The following is a 22,406-nucleotide window of genomic DNA, read 5'->3' on the forward strand; positions in this document are numbered from 1 at the left end:
CTTGTCAGCTGATTTATGATCACGTGCAACATCAAAACTGAATGTACAGCAAATGAAAAAGCCCGTAAAAGTCAAATGGTGCAAAAATTTTTTATAAAATCCAACTGCAAAAAAGGATTTTTAGCCCCAAATACAAGCATTAAAATAAAAAAAAAGAACAAAAAATTGACAACCCCTTCAAGGCCTCAACAGTTCTCCAGATCTCATGCAAAACCCTCTCCTTTCTATTATATTTTCTGCTTTGTGCTGTCCTATTGTAGGTCGTATCCTAATGACGCAGTCAGACGGCCGTGTAACACGAACGACGATCGCAATGCTTGGACTGGCCGTCGGCTATCCTGACCCGAGCGTGACAGCTGCATAGAAATACAGGCTGTCACGTTCGGGTTAGGAGAACCACCTGCCAGTCCTAGCATTGCGATGTGATCGTCACCCATGTTACACGGCCGTCTGACTGCGACCTAATATTCACACCTCTGTCACTGCCACGGCTTCAGTACGGCTAGGCGTGCAAAGAATGAAGTTTTCCAGGGTCCCGGAATTGGGGAATCTCCAAGGATTTGCTGCCTTATTAGGAGCGGCACCCTCTCCGCAGAACAGAGTGTGTCTGAGGGGTGGGGGTTATATTTGATATCATACAAAGGCCAGAAGTCTTGATAAACATGAATATGTGCCAAGAGAAGACAGAAGCGAGAACTAAGCAGATAGAGACGGAAAACTAAGAGATGAGACTCTGTGATAGACTTATTTACTAGCCACTGGCCATAGGCCGAATACTATGGGCAAGCGGCTGTGGAGAAGCTGGGGAGATACCAGCAGTAGGACCTCAGGTGAACACATAGGATCTTCGTCTCTAAACGACATATAATAATTATGAAGAAGATGACTTTAACCCTTTTATTTCACAGTCAATGCTCATGGAGAAGAGTAGAAGATGTTGGTCTCCACCCCATATGTAGACCTTAACTAAGTTTTGGGTCTCTCATATTTCTCAAGTCTCATAACTTTTTCTGTTTTGCCTTTCTTTGTTCTTCTTGCTGATTTCTGAGCCTTTATTCTCTTCTGGTCCTTTCGGAAAGAGGAGGAGGCACCATCCAGGGGAGGATGAGGGAAGCATTAGACACAGTGCATGTGAGATAGGGAGGTTGAAGTACAGACCGCAGAAGACTGAGCTCTGAGACATCACAGACAGATCAAGTTCATGAAGACACAATAAGAAAAGATGTGTTGATATTAAGAAGACATTGAGCAGAAAGAGACACGACTACAGTCCAGGAGGACATTTCATTACATTATTATATAACTAGACAGTGTGAAGTGAGATAACCAGACATCATGGACTGTGGGCAAACCAGAGACACACCCCGGGATTGTCACACAAGGGACTTCAAGATACCTCGCACAGGGGTGAGTATCAAAGTGCTGAGATTGGGTACACCTGTTGTAAAATTAGAGTAATTGTTCTTTGGAAATGAAGCAGAGCTAATTGTAATTTTCTGTAATTTATTTTGATTACCGGTAGTATCTGCTACATCCGTACATTGTAGGGGTAGAATTTAACTATCAATACTGATACTAACTTTGGTTTTCCTTTTTGTTTTCCTATCCCACCTTCCTTCCCTTATCCACCATCTTTTTCTCATTGTCACACAATTACTACCAACTCTATCATCTTCTTCTACAGTCTCTCAATTATTTATAACATTTTCCATCATCCTAACTAAACCTGTCTTCTCCACCGATGTATCCACCATTACACCCTAACTCTTCCATTTCCACTGTGCTCCCTTCCTTTCCCCCAACTTCTCCCTTCTACTCTACTCCACCATCATCCCGTCCACCTACAGCTACCCCTCTTCTTCCATCCCTCTCCATGGCCATTGGGGCACTATCAAATGCCCTGGGCCTCTGGATCCTGGCACGAGCCTACTCCCACTCCCGAAGACTTCGAAGATCAAGGGCACAGTTTCTACTTTTGGCTTCAGGGCTCCTTTTGACAGACTTGGCTGGACATCTCATAACTGGATCCTTTGTCCTATGGCTCTATTCTAATGGAAAATTACCAATGGCTGGATGTCAATTTCTTGGGGGTTGCATGGTATTTTTTGGACTTTCTCCTCTACTGCTTGGGCTTCTTATGGCATGTGAGCGTTGCATTGGCCTTACAAGACCACTGTGGCATTCAGCTGTTGTAACCCAAACCCGTGCTCGGATTGGCCTTGGTTTAGCTTGGGCTATAGCTCTCCTGGTGTCTACTCTACCGCTGCTTGGTTATGGTACATATGGACTGCAACCTTCAGGGACCTGGTGTTTTCTACAGGATCCTCCTGGATTTTGCCTACTATTCTCTGGTCTTGGTCTTGGATCACTGGTGGCTGCATTAGTGTGCAATTTGATAGTTGGAGTTACCTTGCTTCGGGCTCGAATCTTACGTGCTTTGGGGGAAGATCGCAAAAGGAGGCGTCGAAGTGCCCGTTCCCATGACTTGGAGATGATGGTGCAGCTGTTGGCCATTACCATTGTTTCTTGCGTTTGCTGGAGCCCAATACTGGTGAGGACCTTTATGTTCCTATTCTCTCTGCATGACTATAGTATTTTTGATGTATTATGAATCCTTCTCACATCCCTGACATTATGAATCTCCACTTTAAATTAAGAAAAAGACTTTATAGCGCTGAAAAAGTAATGACCAAATCCGTGTCGGTTTGGGGCTTGACAAATCTTTCTAAGATACCTTCTCCCAGTTCAATTTGGAACCAATTTGGAGCCTCCTTTACGAGAGCAACACCAAACCAAGATCTTAACCCCCAATAGACTTTCAATCACCTCAATGAATTTGATCCATGATCCCCTCTCGTTAGGCTGCCGAGACAGATGAATAACACCACAAACCCTCATCCCACCATCCAGAACTTATTTTATAGGCAGAAGTTTTGGCTGACAGATGGTCCTGGTACCCAGTCTGAATGGCTAGCTACACCTATTAGTCCTACCAGGTGCCAAATATGAGTCCCCATTCCTGATCCCCTTGGCCCAAGATCGATTGTCTGCAGATCATGCTATACCTACTAAAAATATGAACAGGAAAGTTCAGTTGCCAGGATGATTTAGCCCAATAGTTGGAAGATTAGGCACGACCACCACAAGATATATCTAAATGTAGCAGAGCTGAGATCTTCACTTCTTTACAGGTAAGCCTATTACATCAGGGTAACTGGAGTGAGTTACTATAATACACAAAGTTAACAGTTTCCTGACAAACTCAACTCTGCTACATCAGTGTATACACTGCCGGAATGAATTGAGCAATATTCTAAGTGCGACACTTCAGTGCCTTGCCGTAATACCGCAGGACGTCAGTCAAATTTAGATATTATGAGGTCAATAGGTTAATATCTTTGTAGGGGAAAATGGGCATGGGTGATATGGACATTATATTACATAATAACACGAGACAGGCATGGAAATCACAGAGTAGTTTAAAGAGGTTTTATTAACAGGATAAAATATTTATGTCTGATAGAGGTCCCATTTATGCTGCCCCCACAAATGAGGAAAACGCGGTTATTTAGTTTAAGGCAGCTGGTCGATGTATACAGATTGAGATCATATGGAGCACAGCTCTAGTGTGGTCCTGCAAATATTAAAAAGACTGAACGGCACCTCCAAACAGAGCAAGTGTGAACAGGTGCAAGCTGAGACGACCAAGTCGATACAGTCTGGTCATGCAGTCATACTCCTCACCATAAGGCTACATGAGTTTTTGCTGCGTATTTTCGGGGGAAAAAAATGCAAGTAACCTATATTACTTAATGGGTGCAGAAATGGTGCAGAAAATCTGTGACATCAAAAATGTAGACTCCTTATTCCTAACATACCAAATGTGCAATACTGTGCAAAAGTTTTATTCAGGTGTCGAAAAAATGCTGTCAAGTAAGAATGTTTTCAAAAACAGAAGTCTTAATAGTTTATGTTTATCCATTAACAAACTGCAAAGTGAATGAGCAAAAGAGAAATCTAAATGACATCAATATTAGGTGTAATCGCCATTTGCCTTTAAAATGGCATCCATACTTCTAGACAAAGTCAGGGATTTTGTAGGATTATAGTCTGGTGTATGAGTAACCAATTACACAGAACAGGTGATAATGATTGTCATTTTCATATGTAGCTTGGTATTTACTGAAACAGAAACAGCTGGGTAGGAGGCTGTACCTAATTCAATCAGCAAGTTTTGCTATGTAACCTGAGAGCAGCATGATGTAGGGGCAGAGAGACTGATTCCTGCAATGTGTCACTTACAGGGCTGATTTGCGCAGTTTTGATTGATAGAATCACTTTTTTCTCTGCTGTAGATGTAGCAGTGCTCAGAATGCTGAGCTGTGTATAACCCTGCACACACCATTGAGTGGCAGCTTCCCGTATACACTCTACAACTGTACATTGTCGGCAAACTGCCAATCAATGGTGAGGACTTAGCGACATCTAGCACTGCAGTGATAATCTTTTGCTGATATATCACTGATTGTATTGAAACTACAGCAAGCTGCTGAGCAAGTGACTCTCTGTCCCTACATTGCTTCTCTCAAATTAAATAGAAAAACACTGCTGACAGATTCCCCTTAAAGTAGGCTAGTAAACAGAAAAAAAAATTGCTACAAAGGTGAGGTTTCATGTCACAGGTCATACACCATGGCAAGACTAAGGGCAACAACAAGACACAAGGTAATTATACTGCATCAGCAAGGTCTCTCCCAGGCAAGGATTTCACCAAGAAGGGTTATCAAGAAGTGCTGTGCACGCTCTTTTGAAGAAGCACCAAGAAATGGGCAACATTTAGGATCATGGAAGCTGTGGTTGACCAAGGAAATTTAGTGCAGAAGATGAAAGACACATCATGCTTATTTCCCTTCGAAATTTGAAAAGTCCAGCAGTGCCATCAGCTCAGAACGCACAGCAACCAGTGGGATCTGTTACACCAGTCTGAAGAATTCTGGCCAGAAGTGTTCATCATTCAAAAACTGTGGCTAAAAAACACATCTTTAACATGAAAACAAAGCCAAGCGATTCACCTATGCACAAAAACATAGGAACAGAACTGCAGAAAAATGGCAGCAGGTGCTCTCGACTGATGAGTCAAACTGTGAAATATTTGGCTGTAACAGAAGGCAGTTTGTTCAATGAAGTACTGGAGAACGGTACAATAATGAGTATCTAAAGGCAACTGTGAAGCATGGGGGAGGGTCCTTATCCATCTTACAAAACATCAGAGAGGCGTCTAAATGGTCCAAAATTATTCTTCAACAGGACAACAACTCCAAACATACAGCCAGTGTCAAAACTACAGTATCTTCAGAGTAAAGAAGAACACGGAGTCCTGGAAGTGATGTTTTGGCCCTAGAAAGCCCTGATCTCAAAATCTTTGCGTCTGTCTGAGATTACATGAAGAGACAGAAGGTTTTGTGTGGCATGAAGAAGTAGTGCTGTTGCAGAGTGTGACATGCAGAAGTAGTGCTGTTGCAGAGTGTGACATGCAGAAGTAGTGCTGTTGCTTTAAAAGCATTCAGAAACTTTTAGAAGTAACACAAGCACATGAGACAGGAAATGTTGTGCTCCAGAAGCATCCAGCAACTAGAGGGGTTAACACAATCACAGGAGAAGGGGAGTGTTTTAGCAGAGCCCCAGGGGGATTGTGGGGAAGTTGTTTACTGTCTGGCTGGAGCTGAAGAGAAAGGTAGTGTGTGTGTTCTGTATCTCACAGAAGCGCCCCTGCAAGTGAAAAGGATTCAAGTCAGGAGTGAAGCTAAGCACATGTCAGGTAGAGTTCATGAACTAACAGTGCAGAGTATTGTCAGGCAGAAAGATAAGTACTGGAAGAAATGGTGTCACATGGATCATCTCCCTCAGCAACCCCCCCTCCTCCATCTCACTGTGCTGTAAAGAATGATGTGTTCATTAATGTGCCTTTGCATTAGAACTGTACTGTCCTGTACTACTGGGAAGACTGTGAACTGCTGTGCTACTAAGGAAGCTGTACTGTTTGTCACTGGTGCCTGTTGCTCATAAGACTTAACTTGCACTGGCTGTGCAGCTTCTTATTAAATGTTACTGTTCTACCCTTTATGAGGACTCTTGTCAATTGTGTCTGGTCACCAAGTGAAACAACTTATGTGTCCGTGCCTGAGGGTCAATACCCCTATGTGCCTGAGAGAAGCTGCAGCACATGTTCTATGGTCGCCCTGAGTAACAGTTCCCTCAGGATTCCAAAGAATTCATGTAACCTGTCTCGCCCCTATCTGAACCTAGCGGCATGCGTGTAAAATTTGTACAAGCGGCATTCACAGAAGATCTGTGGTTAGTTCTCCAAGATGTTTGGAACAAACTCCCTGCCACTTTCTTTCAAAAACTGTGTACATATGACAAGTGTACCTAGAAGTTAGGTTGTTTTAAAGGCAAAGGGCAGCCACCAAATACTGATATGATTTAGATTTATCTTTTGTTTATTCACTTTGCATTTTGATACTTAATAAAACAAACTATTAACTATTACATTATTAACTATTAATTTCTATATTTAAGCACATTCTTACTTTACAGCATTTTCCCACACCTGACTAAAAGTTTACCCAGTTCATGTGTTAGAGCAAGAAAAGTGGGCAAGATTTGAGCCACTTTGACAAGGTCCAAATTGTGATGGCTACATGGCTAGGTCAGCGAAACTTTAAAATGGCAAGTTTTGTTGGCTGTTCCTGGTATGCATTGGTAAGTACCGACCAAACGTGGCCCAATAAAGTACAACCGATGATAGTTCATTAATGTGTGTGGCCCTAAAGCGATGACTAGTGCCCATTTGGTCCAGTCCCATGAAACTGTACCTGTTGCCCAAATTGTTGAGAAGGTTGAGAAAAATACTATGTATGATAGAAAAGTGTCAGGACATGAAAAATATTGCAGATTTATGCATATGGGGCTGTGTAGCCCTGGGTGATTCATAGTGTCCATGATGACACCTGTCCACTTTTGAAAGCGCCTACTATTGTCACGCACTGTGTAGGAAAGACTAAGTGCAACACATAGGGAAGAGGGGAAGGGAGCCCAGACTCTAGGGAAAGGGGGGAGTGGAGACCTCCTAGGCTGATCTGATATTACCCTGTCTCCCCTACCATCCCTATATTGATTCTTCACCAATTGCCACACAGGAACCTACCCCTGTATTTTCCTAGCGCTTGGCCCTGGATAGGGAAGGGGGGATAAGCACTAGTCGATCCCCACTAACAACTAAAGACCACAAAGGAGACAAACACGGGGAAAAGTAGCTTAGCTTGAGCCATCTTTAGAGAGATAACTCTAAACGTCCTCCTAGCACCAGAGAAGTAGAAAGCATCTGAAATAGATCCAAGCGTTCACAAGGAAGCATGTGAATATCACCGGCACCTTCCTGCTGCAAAGTGAAACTATTTAAACACCCAGGCTAGGGTGTCAATTAGAGCAGGAGGGAGGTAGCCGCTGGGTCCTAGAGTGAAACAGCTAAGAAGGTGTCTGTAATGCCAAACGAAGAGATCTTCTGCAACCAACTGCAGGGCGACTGTTTGTCGCATCTGACACACCCGTGACAACTATTAGCCTGTGAGCATAAAAACAGGACCATGTATCAATTTTTGGAAGATGGTGGCCCTGCCTGATGAATGTTAGTGCCCTCTTTCAGCCGGATAGCCCCCCCCCACCAGCCAAACTGCAAAAATTGTTTAGTAATGAAGGGTACAAAAATGTACAAATTATGGTGCATCACTTGTTTTCACAATATTTTGCTTCTTTTTCTCTTATTTGGGTAGAGCTTAGTAGTAGGAGCTGCAGAGTCACAATTACTTAAAAATCCAGGGTCAACTAGGACTCTGATTAAAATCCTTAGCAAATGAATCTAGAAAGAAGGGGGATATATACACATACTTGGAATTTACATCGTTGGTATCTGGGCAGTTTGGGGATTTAGCAAGCTCTTTGTTATTGTCATGCCCTTTTGTGCCCATTTCCCTTTCATTTTCTGCTAGTTATAAATTCCTGTTCCCCGTCTCCTCAAATGCTGGGGCACGTGAAACCTTTCAGATTCTTTAGATTCCGGGAAGTTCCAGAGAGACCCTTGAGATTTGACTTCTCTTTTGAGAGTCTTGAGGTCTTGCTTTTTTTATTTTGGAAGCCTCACAGAAGTTCAAAGAGACTGGCAATGTTGATGGACTGGAGTATATATAAAGAGACAGGTAATGTTGATAGACTCAGGTATATATAAAGAGACTGCCACCGCTGATGGACTAAGATATGTATATATATATATATATATATATATATATATATACAGTACAGACCAAAAGTTTGAACACACCTCATTTAAAGATTTTTCTTGACTACGAAAATTGTACATTCACACTGAAGGCATCAAAACTATGAATTAACACGAGGAATTATGTACTTAACAAAAACGTGTGAAACAACTGAAAATATGTCTTATATTCTAGGTTCTTCAAAGTAGCCACCTTTTGCTTTGATGACTGCTTTGCACACTCTTGGCATTCTCTTGATGAGCTTCAAGAGGAAGTCACCGAAAATGGTCTTCCAACAATCTTGAAGGAGTTCCCAGAGATCGCTTGAGGACCTGCGGTGACGTCACAGTCATGTGACCGCAGGCCCTTCACCGCTCTGTCTCGCGATATGCCGGCAGCCGGGAACCTGACAGGAACGAGCGCTGCAGCACACACCGGGGCCTCGGGGGTAAGTATAGCTTTATTTGTTTTAATTTTTACTGTTCACACTGTATAAATCCATGCTGTTTGCATGGATTTATACAGTGTGACCTAGTTGTCAAGCACTTTCCAAGTGATGCTATCGCCTGGAAAGCGCTTGTCAATCTGCATGCGGAAACGCATGTATTCTGCAGGAAAAACGCATGCACAATCTGCATGCGTTTTTTCTGCCAGGGAGATGCAGAAATGCTGCAGAAATTTTCTGCTTCATTTCTGCATCGTGGGCACATAGCCTTTCAGGACTTTTCCTCAAGCCTCTGCCTTCCAAGGCCACTAGCATCCACACAGGATCCAGTCTCGACCTTTCAGGTTGCCAGGCTTCACTCGGCCTCACTAGGCCTCACACGGTCGGTGTCCCACACACACGGGAACAGGCCTTACGCCTCTCTCACAGAACACACCTGTCTCCCATCAAGCAGGGTTTATATATGCATCCCGTGCACACACACACACACTGACAGGATCTTGCTGATGTCACAGTCATGTGATCAGACAGACATTCTGTGCGCGCAGGACCTGTGCTATGTCACAGTCATGTGACCAGTCACCTGAGGGGGAAGGTACATGGTCAGGTAAAACACATCCTGGACCATTACCGTAATGCCAGCAAGTCGCTGCATTACAATATATATATATAAAAACTTTACTGGTCTCGGAAAATGGAGACAAAAATTTTTGTCAAAATTCTGAATTTTTTTCATTACTTAAAGTAATTTTTACTGCACAATGAATGCCATAGAAACAAAACCTAAAAAAAAATTTTGAAAGTGCATTTTTTTTCATCATTTTGACACACTTTTTTTTCCCGTTTTTTAGTACATTATATTGTACAATGGATTGCATCACTCAAAACTACAACTCGTCCCGAAAAAAAAACTTGCATACATCTATTTTGAGAAAACAATAAAAAAGTTGTCACTCTTGGAATAAGAGGGAAAAAAAATTGAAAGTGCGAAAAAAAAAAAAATCTCTGGTCATTAAAGGGTTAATACTATAGGGGTGTTGGGTCTTGTCTGTTGTCGGGTGACCTGATGCCACCTTCAATACTTGTTGCCTATTGTTTCGTCTTTTATGTTGTTTCTTTGTCTCTTCATTCTTCCCTCGGAGCTGTGACAGCGTCGCCACCTTCACTCTTCTGGTTTTCTTCACCTTTTTTTCTTACCCCCCATATATGTTCCCCTCTCTCCTGTCTCTGTGCTTTTTCCTACTGAGTTTTCTCATTCCTGCACGAACACATAGTGGAAGAGGTGATAGAGGTTCAAGTTCAGTCATTTATTCTAATAATCCACGTTCTATGTCAATAGGAATGTGGAAGAGGAAAAATCCAATGCTTTACATATTTCCCTCATTAACCCTATATATTGCTTTATTTCCATGCTGGACTAATGCCCTGTTTGGGTAATATTACTATTATTGTAACTATTTATATTTAGGGCAAGGGTGGACATACCATGGGTGCAACCTGGGCAGCCCCACAGGGGCGAGGTAAGGGAGCCACATCCACCTTCAAAACATGTGGAATTGTGCATTATGACGAATTATTGGGCTGTAAAGGGCCCTTATCTTCTTGCATAGGGGCCCTCATCTGTCTGTATCTGCTCCTGGTTTAGGACTTACTCCGCCAATATGCAGGTGCTAATGCAAAAAACATGTCCATCAAACAGGTCCCATCTACTTGTCAGCCATATACTATGGTGCGTAATCTACCTCCAGGTGTAGGTCAATGGTCTTCTAGAATTGAGAAAATTCTGGAAATTGTCACAAAGAACTTCCATCTAATCTGTTCTGGTGCAGACTGGTTGACTGCTTTGCCTGTCGATATGCCAATCATCTGGTAGTGTAAGTATATATGGCTCTTGCCAATATGGTCTTCCAAGGAGCCCAGAGTAAGTAACACTTCCGTGGGTATCGTCTTTGGAGCCATAAGATGCATTTCATCCAAGAACCATAATATGTTGTGTTATTTTCCTATATGAAAATGGTGCAAATTTACACATAGCAGACATAAGTTCTAATTCCTTACTGTTCGACAGGCGAAAATGTGCAAAATTTATTAAAGGTGTGGTCCAATAAGAGTAATAGAAAGAAGGGAGCCAGAAGTTGTAGCTCATGGGTCGCAATGAATCTCCAACAGGGCCTTGAAAACAATCATGGGTCTTTAGTAGTATTTGTCTTCTCCTACAGAAGAAAGTGACCTTTTGGACCCCTCCAAGCTCCAGGACCCCGATGCAACTGCAACCCCTGTGCCACTGTAGTAACCCCTAGGAGCTGCAATGACTACTGGGGCATATGGACAGGGGTTGTTTTTATGAGATCAATCATTCAAGAGGGATGTGCCTGTAAATAAATTTGGTGGAAGTCACGCCAACTACCTCCTTCCTCTGTGGATGACCATACCCAACTTTCGCCACTACCTTTTCACAGTCTTCATACCGACTCTTCCTGATCTCCATTTTTTATCCATTCTGTATAAAATATATTTTGCAGCACTGTTTGCTTTATAAATTTTTCAGCAGTCAGAACCGGGGATCTAAGCTCGTACATGGAGATCCGACAGGACATTACTGTAGTTGACTGTATTTTTTTTATTAATTCTGATCTGAGTCTCTAGTGACCATGAATTGCTGATGGGTTTTAAATGTAAAATACACAAAGAAAAGCCGTAACAGATGGTCTTGTTTGAGTCTCAGAAATTAGGGACAGCCAGGGACAAGAAGACTATAGACTGGTGATGTATGGCGCCATTTTTCTGCCATCTGTGCTTCTTTGGACTCTCATTGTTAGCATAATTTTTCCCATTATTTTCAATCTGGACAAGTAATTTCTTTTTTTTTTTTTTTTCGCTTTTGTAATTTCTGTTTTTTATTCTGTCTGCCAGTATTCGTGAGGGCCTAACAACACTTTATTGCTGTTAATTGAGATATGCGTCTTTTGTACTTTTAGTCATACTCGAGGGAAGGAATGAACACATTCGTAAGTAATCTCCTTCTCCGAGAAACATCACTCCAGAAAATTCAGAAAATATACAACAGAATGTCCCCTACCCATTTATCCTACACATACCCTACATGAACATCATGGAACCATAATCAGTTGTAACCAATCACCATTATTAAACACCTTAGGCGCTGCAGTTGTTTCTGATGAGAGTATCTAAAGGGGTTAAACAACAGGCATCAAAGTTTCCCAGGGAACATAAAGAAAAGCAAAGCTAACAAAAGAGAAAGATCTTGTATAAAATCAATCGTTTATTGGGTATCCATTAAAAACATTGGACTAGATAAAACGTAAATAAGACAAAAACAACCCCACCACTCTTTGAGATGCATATAATGTAAGTATTTAGATCAGGGGTCCTCAAACTACGGCCCGCGGGCCACATGCGGCCCGCGGAGGACTTTTATCCGGCCCGCCGGGCTATGGGCGGAGGAGAGGAGAGCGGTGTCAGCGCCCGCCCTTCTCCCCTGCTTGCTCAGGGCCCCGGCAGGCGGATACTTACCTCTCCCCGTGCCTCTGCAGATCCGCTGTCTTCCTGCTCTGCGCTTCCTGTAATGTCTCAGGTCAGAGGGTGCGGTGACGTCTTTACACCGCGCCCTCCCGAGTGCCGTCACAGGCAGCGCAGAGCGGGACGACGCCGCCGCGACGCTGGAGTCCAGACCAGAGTAGAGCAGCGGCAGCAAGTGAGAAGTGAGGTGAGTATTGGATTTTTTTTTTTTTTTTAATGTATGGAGGCATAGGTCATTATATGAGGGGGGGGGGGGTGTGACATCCTGCAAGGGGTATAATATGGGGGGTGACATCCTGCATGGGGCATGATATGGGGGGTGACATCCTGCATGGGGCATTATATGGAGGGAGTGACATGCTGCATGGGGCATTATATGGGGGGGTGACATGCTGCATGGGGCATTATATGGGGGGGTGACATGCATGGGGCATTATATGGGGGGGTGACATGCTGCATGGGGCATTATATGGGGGGAAAGGGACATCCTGCATGGGGCATAATATGGGGGGGTGACATGCTGCATGGGGCATAATATGGGGGGGTGACATGCTGCATGGGGCATTATATGGGGGGGTGACATGCTGCATGGGGCATTATATGGGGGGTGGCATCCAGCATGGGGCATTATAAGGGGGGAACAGCCTGCATGGGGCATTATAAGGGGTGGAACAGCCTGCATATGGCATTATAAGGGGGAAACAGCCTGCCTATTGGGAACATTTACCTGCCCATTGAGGACCTATGCTGCCTATTGGGGATATTTACCTGCCTATTGGGGATATTTACCTGCCTATTGGGGACATTTACCTGCCTATTGGGGATATTTACCTGCCTATTGGGGACATTTACTTGCCTATTGGGGATATTTACCTGCCTATTGGGGACATTTACCTGCCTATTGGGGATATTTACCTGCCTATTGGGGACATTTACCTGCCTATTGGGGATATTTACCTGCCTATTGGGGACATTTACCTGCCTATTGGGGACCTATGCTGCCTATTGGAAACATTTATCTGCCTATTGGGGACCTATGCTGCCTATTGGAATCATTTACCTGCCTATTTGGGACCTATGCTGCCTATTGGGGACCTATGCTAGCTATTGGGGACATTTACCTGCCTATTGAGGACCTATGCTGCCTATTGGGGACATTTACCTGCCTATTGAGGACCGATGCTGCCTATTGGGGATATTTACCTGCCTATTGAGGACCGATGCTGCCTATTGGAGACCTATGCTGCCTATTGGGTACAGTTACCTACCTATTGAAATACCGGTTGATTTAACTTTACTTGTTCTTCATTTTAAATATTGTATTTGTTCCTGTATTGTTTTTTTTTACTACAAAATAAGATATGTGCAGTGTGCATAGGAATTTGTTCATAGTTTTTTTTTAAAAACTATATTCCGGCCCTCCAATGGTCTGAGGGACCGTGAACTGGCCCCCTGTTTAAAAAGTTTGAGGACCCCTGATTTAGATTAATAAAAATCTATGAAAGAGCTAGGCAAACAAAAATGGCATTAGATTGCTCTAGCTTTTGTCCCTAATGCGTAGCCATGGCACCCTAGTTTCAATCGATAGTGGTGGCCCCACTCCTTGACGGCTGTTCCTATAATGCTCTAAATAACCCTAACAACTTATATAAGTAGATATAGATAGAACTGTCCTCCCACCTCTCCTCCTGCTCCCTCTTTGACCGCTGACAATCTGGCTTCTGACTGCCCCATTCCACTGAAACTGCCCTGACTAAAGTCACCTCTAACCTACTAACTGCCAAATCCAAGCGACACTACTCTGTCCTCCTCCTGGACCTGTCATCTGCCTTTGACACAGTAGACCAGGGGTCCTCAAACTTTTTAAACAGGGGGCCTCCCGCCTCGACTACTTTGCTTTGTGGTCCACCCTCTAACACTTTCGCACCCCTCCAATCTATCCTAAACTTTGCTGCCCGACTAATCCACCTGTCACCCCGCGATTCCACGGCCTCTCCTCTCTCTTAATCCCTTCACTGGCTCCCCATTGCCCAGAGACTCTGGTTCAAGACCCTATCTATGGCATACAAAGCCATCCACAACCTGTCTCCTCCATACATCTGTGACCTAGTCTCCCAGTACTTGCGTACCTGCACGCAACCTCCGATCCTCACAAGATCTCCTTCTCTACTTCCCTCTTATCTCCTCTTCCCACAATCGCATACAAGATTTCTCCCGTGCTTCCCCCCTACTCTGGAACTCTCTACCCCAACACATCAGACTCTCGCCTACCGTGGAAACCTTCAAAAGGAAACTGAAGACCCACCTTTTCCGACAAGTGTACAACCTACAGTAACCCTCGCTTCACCATACTGCTACATGACCAGCTCTGCCCTCACCTACTGTATCCTCACCCATCCCTCGTAGACTGTGAGCTTTCGCAGGCAGGGTCCTCTCTCCTCCTGTACCAGTCGCTGACTTGTATTGTTAAAGACTATTGTAATTGTTTATGCTATGTATACCCCTATCACATGTAATGTGCTGTGGAATAAATGGCACAATAATAATAATAACAGATACCACTATGTGAACTATGGTTCCAAGTGAATCAGGACCAGATAATACAGGTAAAGGGAAGATGAGGGTATAAAAGTAAAGATTAATACTTATCAGTAGATATCCTCAGTATTAATTAATACTTATCAGTACATATCATCAATAGCTGCCTCGATGCGTTTCCCCAAAAGATTCATCAGGAAGCCGATATAGAGCTATGGTAGCAGGATAGTATGCCCAACAGGGTGTGTCTGGCTAAGTGTCCAAGTTAAATAGCCCGCTTTTGATTAGTAAACACTGTGCACATGACCGGAAGATACTGAGTGCGCTTCACCGTTGGAGCACACCACTGATGGGCTGCAGCATGCACTTCATATGATATGCGCATGCCCAGAAGTACTCCGGTGCATTCTACAACGCACAGCCAAATCACGGCGAAACTGTGCGCCTGCCCCGGAAGGAAGATGTGCGTTCCAACATTGGAACGCACCACCACACATCAAGAAAGGGGTCTCACAATTGATAAGAAAATAGGGGTCTTATAATTGGTAAGAGAATAAATCTATATTCATAAAAGCGCTTCATTAATGATAAAGAGGAATTATTGATAAAAAATACCTAAAACGGGAGGCCTGGTAAGGGGTGGAAAATAGGCGTATGGTGGGCAAAGCAAATCACAGGCTGGTGTACAAAATATACAAAATAATGACCAGAATAACAAAGATATGTATATATGATACAGGATCCCTATGTTCAGGGAACCTAGCAGCAACGCGAGTATAAATAAGGATAACATAATCCAGAACTGGGCCAGGAATGTCATAGAAAACACGCAAAAGAACATACCATAGTTGTCATTAACAGCTTTGCTCCCATGCTTAAGTCTTTAGGTTGCTCAGCATGTCTAACTTGTAATTTCACGTACTTCTATGTCTGAATGTACCAAGGGAATTATGCCACCAAGAAAAGATGAAAAATATAGAAGTTTAAAATAGGTTCAGACAGAGGCATAACTTGAAGCTTCGAGGTTCCTCTCCAGAACCGATAACAAGGTCCCAACAAGGGCCTGTCGAATCCAGGAAAGTGCAGGGGCCCACTGTGTCCAAGAGAGCTCTCTAGACCCTGTGCACACTGCATGTATGGAGTGGACTCAGGAGCTGGGCCCATTCCATACAGCAACGGTGCCAGCTGTGCTGTACAGCTCTCACTTGAGTTGAACGGCTGCGAGCGCAGCAGTTTAACCCCTTAGATGCCACTGTCATTTGTGACAGTGGCATTTAAGAAGTTCAAATGGGGTGCTAATGATGTTTCCTGGCTGCCATGATAATGTTGATGGCAGCCAGGAAACTACTGAAGACCCCCGAGTCTGCCATGCTTGTGTAAACAGGTCCTTGGAATGCAACAGCGCAGAAGATGAGGACACAGCGGTAACTTAACCAACGATTATTTATTACACAGTCATTTGAATGATTAGGATACAAAATTACACAAGGTTAGCAGATTATTAGAGAACAATAAAATATTCTGCAATTTAAACATAAGTTACTTCTTCAGAGAGAAGCAGCGTTAACAGTTATTACAATTAAACCCTATTATACAAAGCACTGAACATTTACAATAGATACAAGAGTCTGTATTCTTTCACTCAGTTCTATGGTGCGTCTCAGTCAGCTCTTTATCCGTCACCATTATTACCCAGTCACTCTGGTGGTAGTGACACACGCTGTCCAGGCTCTATCGGAAGTCTATGCTAATATACCGTTAGGCCACAAGTCCCTTCTTGGTGGGTCTCTTCTAGTTCACGTTGCGCTGGCCGCCTCCGTACTCTGAAACACGGCCCCGGTCCCCTGTGCACAGTACTTTTGCCCCTCATGTCTTGGATCTCACGAATGTTCCGCTAACATGATCTGCTCACTTCTCTTCTCCCACTCACTCAGTTCTGGCCCCGACCACTTAGCTCTGTTCTCGGTCACTCGGACCTTCTCTCAGTTCCTGTTGAAGTTTCCTCACATCCCACATTCCCACATTTCCAAGTTTCACTTGGATCTGGTCACTCGGATCCTGATTCGGGTTTGGTCACTCAATTTGTTACTGAGGTCTGGTCACTCTATTCTTTAATCAGGTCTAGTCACTCGGGACTGTTCACTCAATTCTTTACTCAGGTCTGTTCACTCAGATCCACACTCGGGTCTGGTCACGCAATTTTTTACTGGTAAGATCCACACTCAGGTCTGGTCAGTCGATTCTTTACTCTGGTCTGGTTACTCGATTCTTCACTTGGGTCCGGTCACTCGGATCCTCACTCTGGTCTGGTCACTTGATTCTTTACTCGGTTCTGGTCACTCGTATCCTCACTTGGGTCTGGTCATTTTATTCTTTACTCGGGTCTGGTCACTCGGATCCTCACTCGGGTCACTTGATTCTTTACTCAGGTCTGGTCACTCAATTGTTAACTCAGGTCTGGTCACTCAGATCCTCACTCAGGTCTGGTCACTCACATCCTCACTCGGGTCTGATCACTTGATTCTTTACTAGGGTTTGGTCACTCAATTTTTTACTTGGGTCTGGTCACTCGGATCCTCACTCGTGTCTGGTCACTTGATTCTTTACTCGGGTCTGGTCATTCGATTCTTCACTCAGGTCTGGTCACTCAGATCCTCACACAGGTCTGGTCACTCAGATCCTCACTTGGGTCCGGTCACTTGATTCTTTACTCGGGTCCGGTCACTCAATTCTTCACTCAGCTCTGGTCACTCAGATCCTCACTCAGGTCTGGTCACTCAGATCCTCACTTGGATCTGGTCACTCGATTCTTTACTCAGGTCTGGTCACCCGATTTTTTTAGTCAGGTCTGGTCACTCGATTCTTTACAAGGGTCTGGTCACTTGGATCCTTACTCAGGTCTGGTCACTGGTAATGGTGGCTATAAGCTAACCTCACTGCCTCACTCATCCGTCCTGCTACAGGTTCAGGCACAGACTCCTCCCCTTCACTGCCCTCTTCAGTTCCTGCTGATTTAACTCTCTTGTCTTTCCCTTTTCCTATCATCTTTGACCAGCAGATGGAGGTGTTCGCTTGTAGACACTCGGTTAAGCATTAACTGTTTGAGTCTTCTCATCTGTCCATCTCCTTACACTTGTACACCTGTGGCAGGTCTTTATAACAAACCAGTGCAATACACTGCAATATTACAGCATTGCTGTGTACTGTACAAGCGATAACAGGTGCAAGTACTCTTTTGGAGACTGATAAAAATGGAAAATAATCAAAGATACATAAATAAATTTAAAAAAAATTGCCAACACAGTGAGCATTATTGTCCAAACTAAGAAAATATTATAATATTTATCCCAAACGATGAACACCAAACCAAAGAAAATATATAAAAATGGCAGAATTGGTATTTTATGGTCACTTTGTGTACCAAAAAATTGAATAAAAAGAGACCAAAAAGTCGTAGGGACCCCAAATTTTACCAATAATAGTACATCAACCCAAAAATAAACGATTATAGCACTTGGAAGGTGATGAGAAAAAATGAAAAGCAAAGAGGGGGCCACTTAACATGTATAATTTATATTACAGATTGTGCTTTGGTCCAATTCTGATGCATGGATTTGGGAACATCTGCTTCACGTAAAGCTATGCCTTTGGGTTCAGGAAGGGATAATCAAGCCTAACCCAAGTGAAAAATATTATACATATATATATATATATTTTTTAATGTAATTCCAGATATCTATATCTATATTGATAATTGGGCATTACAGTTCCCCTTATCAATGGGGGCTTCTCTATACAGTCTGGTACTGTCCAATCAGTACTGACAGTGTCAGACTCTATAGGGACACGCCCCTTTGACAAGGTAAATGGTTACACACAGTTGTCAATTTATTCATACAGTTCCAGGAAGAATAAACAGATTAACGCTAAAAAGTAAATTTCTACAAAAATATGTGATTTCATGGGTAATGCGTGAATTTACTAAAACTGATGTCAGGACACAATTCTAAATTCTTTCCCCTTCCTCTTCTCCTCAGGTCTCTGTGGTGATGCTACAGGCCGGCACACCCCTGCCTCGCCCAGATTGGCTGCTGTTCACGGTACGCTTGGCTTCATGTAACCAGATTTTGGACCCTTGGGTTTACATCCTCCTCAGACGTTCTGTCCTACGTCGCCTCTGCAGCATCTTTGTGAGAGTTTCACGTGTTCGCGGTGGGAAACCAATTCGTTGGGATCCGAGGGACTTTCAGAGCTCGGGACACAGTGAAATCAGCCACTTATAGGCTCTATGCATGAAGAGAGTGTACAGACATAATTCAGGGAGCTCCCTGCATATATGAACGGGCCTTGTATTCGCAGATGAATCCAGATGTCTTGTACATATACACTGATAGAAAATGACCGAAGACTCACTCAACAAGTATGATAGTCTTATTACCTTCTGGCTGAGCTTGGGTAATATTGGGAAGACCACTGTAGTAACTACACTCCCGTACACACAGATGCTGGCAGGTATCAGCTCTGCACGATTCCTTCATACAGATTGAGCCTCAGCTATTGGTAACTCACAAAAGAGAAATCACAGGAACTGTTTAATCTTACCTTCTTCTTTTCTAGTACTAATAAAAAAAATAGAGGTTCAATTTCCTTTTATTTGGCTGATTTGCGATGCATTTCGACAGGTATCTTCGCCATTGTCTCTGACGCGACGTATCCTCAAGGAGAATGATAATGACTAGTTGTCAATTTAGTGATTAATTTCCAGGATGGATAACAGAAGAACTGCACAGAGTAGAGTTTTAAGAAAAAAAAAATGCTCCAGAATTGTCATTTTATGGCAGGTACAAATGTTAACTAAAACAGACATCACAGGGCAGCGGACTGGTCATCTTTAGATATATAAATGAATTGCAGAAGGTTCAGAAAGACCGACAGCATCTGTCAGCTTCAAATTCTTTAGGATAATCTCAAGAGGACGGAACAAGAAAAGAGGAATCCTATCTTATCAGTCATCTAGGATCCCAGGTTATTGAATCTTTCAAAAGGTGGGAGACTCATTTAAAGGGCATGTGTCAGTAGGATCAACCCTCCTAATCCGTCTGTATTGGCAAGTACTGTAGGTCATAGGAAGCTTAATAAAAAGATATCTTGATATATGCAATCCAATGTCTTATTCCAGAGAAATCAATGTTTTCTTAATATATAAATGAGCTGTTAAGATCTATGGGATGCACATACAGTCATGGCCAAAAGTATTGAGAATGAGACAAATAGTAATTTTTCAAAAGTTTACTGCTTCATTTTTTTGTAATGGCAATTTGCATATACTCCTGAATGTCAAAGAGTGATCAGCTTAACAGCAATTACTGTACTTCCAAGGTCAATATTTGCCCAGAAAATTAACTTTAACCCCCAAAACACATTTCAACATCATTGCAGTCCTGCCTTAAAAGGAGCAGCTAACATCGTTTTAGTGATTGATCCATTAACACAGGTGTGGGTGTTGATGAGGACAGGGCTGGCGATCAATCAGTCATGATTAAGTAAGAATGACATCACTGGACACTTTAAAAGGAGGCTGGTTCTTGGTATCATTGTTTCTCTTCAGTTAACCATGGTTATCTCTAAAGAAACACGTGCAGCCATCATTGCACTGCACAAAAATGGCCTAACAGGGAAGAGTATCGCAGCTACAAAGATTGCACCTCTGTCAACAATCTATCGCATCATCAAGAACTTCAAGGAGAGAGCTTCCATTGTTGTCAAAAAGGCTCCAGGGCGCCCAAGAAAGACCAGCAAGCGCCAGGACCGTATCTTAAAACTGTTTCAGCTGCGGGATCGGACTACCAGCAGTGCCGAGCTTGCTCATGAATGGCAGCAGGCTGGTGTGAGTGCTTCTGCACGCACTGTGAGGCGGAGACTCTTTGAGCAAGGGCTGGATTCAAGGAGGGCAGCAAAGAAGCCACTTCTCTCCAGAAAAAACATCAGGGACCGACTGATATTCTGCAAAAGGTACAGGGAGTGGACTGCTGAGGACTGGGGCAAAGTCATTTTCTCTGATGAATCCCCTTTTCGATTGTTTGGGACATCTGGAAAACAGCTTATTCGGAGAAGAAGAGGTGAGCGCTACCACCAGTCTAGTCTCATGCCAACTGTAAAGCATCCTGAAACCATTCATGTGTGGGGTTGCTTCTCAGCCAAGGGAATCGGCTCACTCACAGTCTTGCCTAAAAACACAGCCATGAATGAAGAATGGTACCAGAATGTCCTCCAAGAGCAACTTCTCCCAACCGTCCAAGAGCAGTTTGGCGCCCAACAATGCCTTTTCCAGCATGATGGAGCACCTTGCCATAAAGCAAAGGTGATAACTAAATGGCTCATGGAACAAAACATAGAGATTTTGGGTCCATGGCCTGGAAACTCCCCAGATCTTAATCCCATTGAGAGCTTGTGGTCAATCATCAAGAGATGGGTGGACAAACAAAAACCAACAAATTCTGGCAAAATGCAAGCATTGATTATGCAAGAATGGACTGCTATCAGTCAGGATTTGGTCCAAAAGTTGATTGAGAGCATGCCAGGGAGAATTACAGAGGTCTTGAAGAAGAAGGGGCAACACTGCAAATATTGACTTGCTGCATTAACTCATTCTAACTGTCAATATAACCTATTGGTACTCATAATATGATTGCAATTATATTTCTGTATGTGATATAAACATCAGACAAACACTAATAAAAACCAGAGGCCAGCAGATCATGTGAAAATATAATTTTGGTGTCATTCTCAATACTTTTGGCCATGACTGTAGATCTCCCTGAGAATCTGTCTCCAAAACTTTTTTTTAAATGAAAGGGACATGAAAATGTGAGATATGTAGATGAGCAGAGCAGACTGTCAGTCATTACATGTCTGATACCGGTAACACCCCCTTTCATTTATAATAAGCTCCGGAGGCAGATTCTCAGGGAGATCTATGTCCCGCCTATAGATCTTAACAGCTCATTTACATATTAAGAAAAACGTGGATTCCTGTGGAATAAGGCATCAGATTGCAGATATCAAGGTATCATTTTATTCAATTTTCTATGACCTGCGTGTCCTTTTAGACGGCTTAGGAGGTTTGATCCTGTTGACAGATTTTCTTTAAGACAAACCACACTTAGACAAAACACTTGCAATCTTACTCACTCGCTTTTTCAGATACTTTCTTGTCCTTAGCTGCAGTACAGACTACAGCTCACTGCACTGTATTTAACTTCATTTTCAATTTCAGTTACTGTGGCCTCCTCCTAACTTTTTAGGGTTGATCCTACTAACGGATTCCCATTAAAGCGGGGATGTCAAACTCAAACACACAGAGGGCTAAAATTAAAAACTTGGACAAAGTCGCGCGCCAACCAGTATACAGTATAATGGGCCTCACATAGTCCTCCATACAGAATAATAGCCCCACATAGTCCTCCATACAGAATAATGGGCCTCACATAGTCCTCCATACAGAATAATGGCCCCACATAGTCCTCCATACAGAATAATGGGCCTCACATAGTCCTCCATACAGAATA

At 43.2% G+C, this 22,406-nt stretch overlaps 1 protein-coding gene across 2 annotated transcripts; it reads left to right on the forward strand.

Annotated features, from left to right (window-relative positions):
* The first annotated feature begins 513 nt into the window (after nucleotides 1-513).
* PTGER1 (prostaglandin E receptor 1) lies at nucleotides 514-19,443 on the forward strand. 2 transcript variants are annotated; one of them, XM_073650892.1, is made up of 3 exons: nucleotides 514-830; nucleotides 1,685-2,551; nucleotides 18,876-19,443. In XM_073650892.1, exons 2-3 carry the CDS (start codon nucleotides 1,742-1,744, stop codon nucleotides 19,119-19,121), a joined length of 1,056 nt encoding a protein of 351 aa, XP_073506993.1. In that variant the 5' UTR covers nucleotides 514-830; nucleotides 1,685-1,741; the 3' UTR covers nucleotides 19,122-19,443. The 2 variants fall into 2 exon arrangements, with proteins under 2 accessions (XP_073506993.1, XP_073506992.1); XM_073650891.1 differs by having other exon boundaries at nucleotides 514-1,407; nucleotides 18,876-19,442.
* The last annotated feature ends 2,963 nt before the right edge of the window (nucleotides 19,444-22,406 follow it).

The sequence above is a fragment of the Phyllobates terribilis genome, unplaced genomic scaffold, assembly GCF_046119375.1.
Source record: "Phyllobates terribilis strain yellow unplaced genomic scaffold, ASM4611937v1 Scaffold_11__3_contigs__length_659146591, whole genome shotgun sequence".
Lineage (NCBI taxonomy): Eukaryota > Metazoa > Chordata > Amphibia > Anura > Dendrobatidae > Phyllobates > Phyllobates terribilis.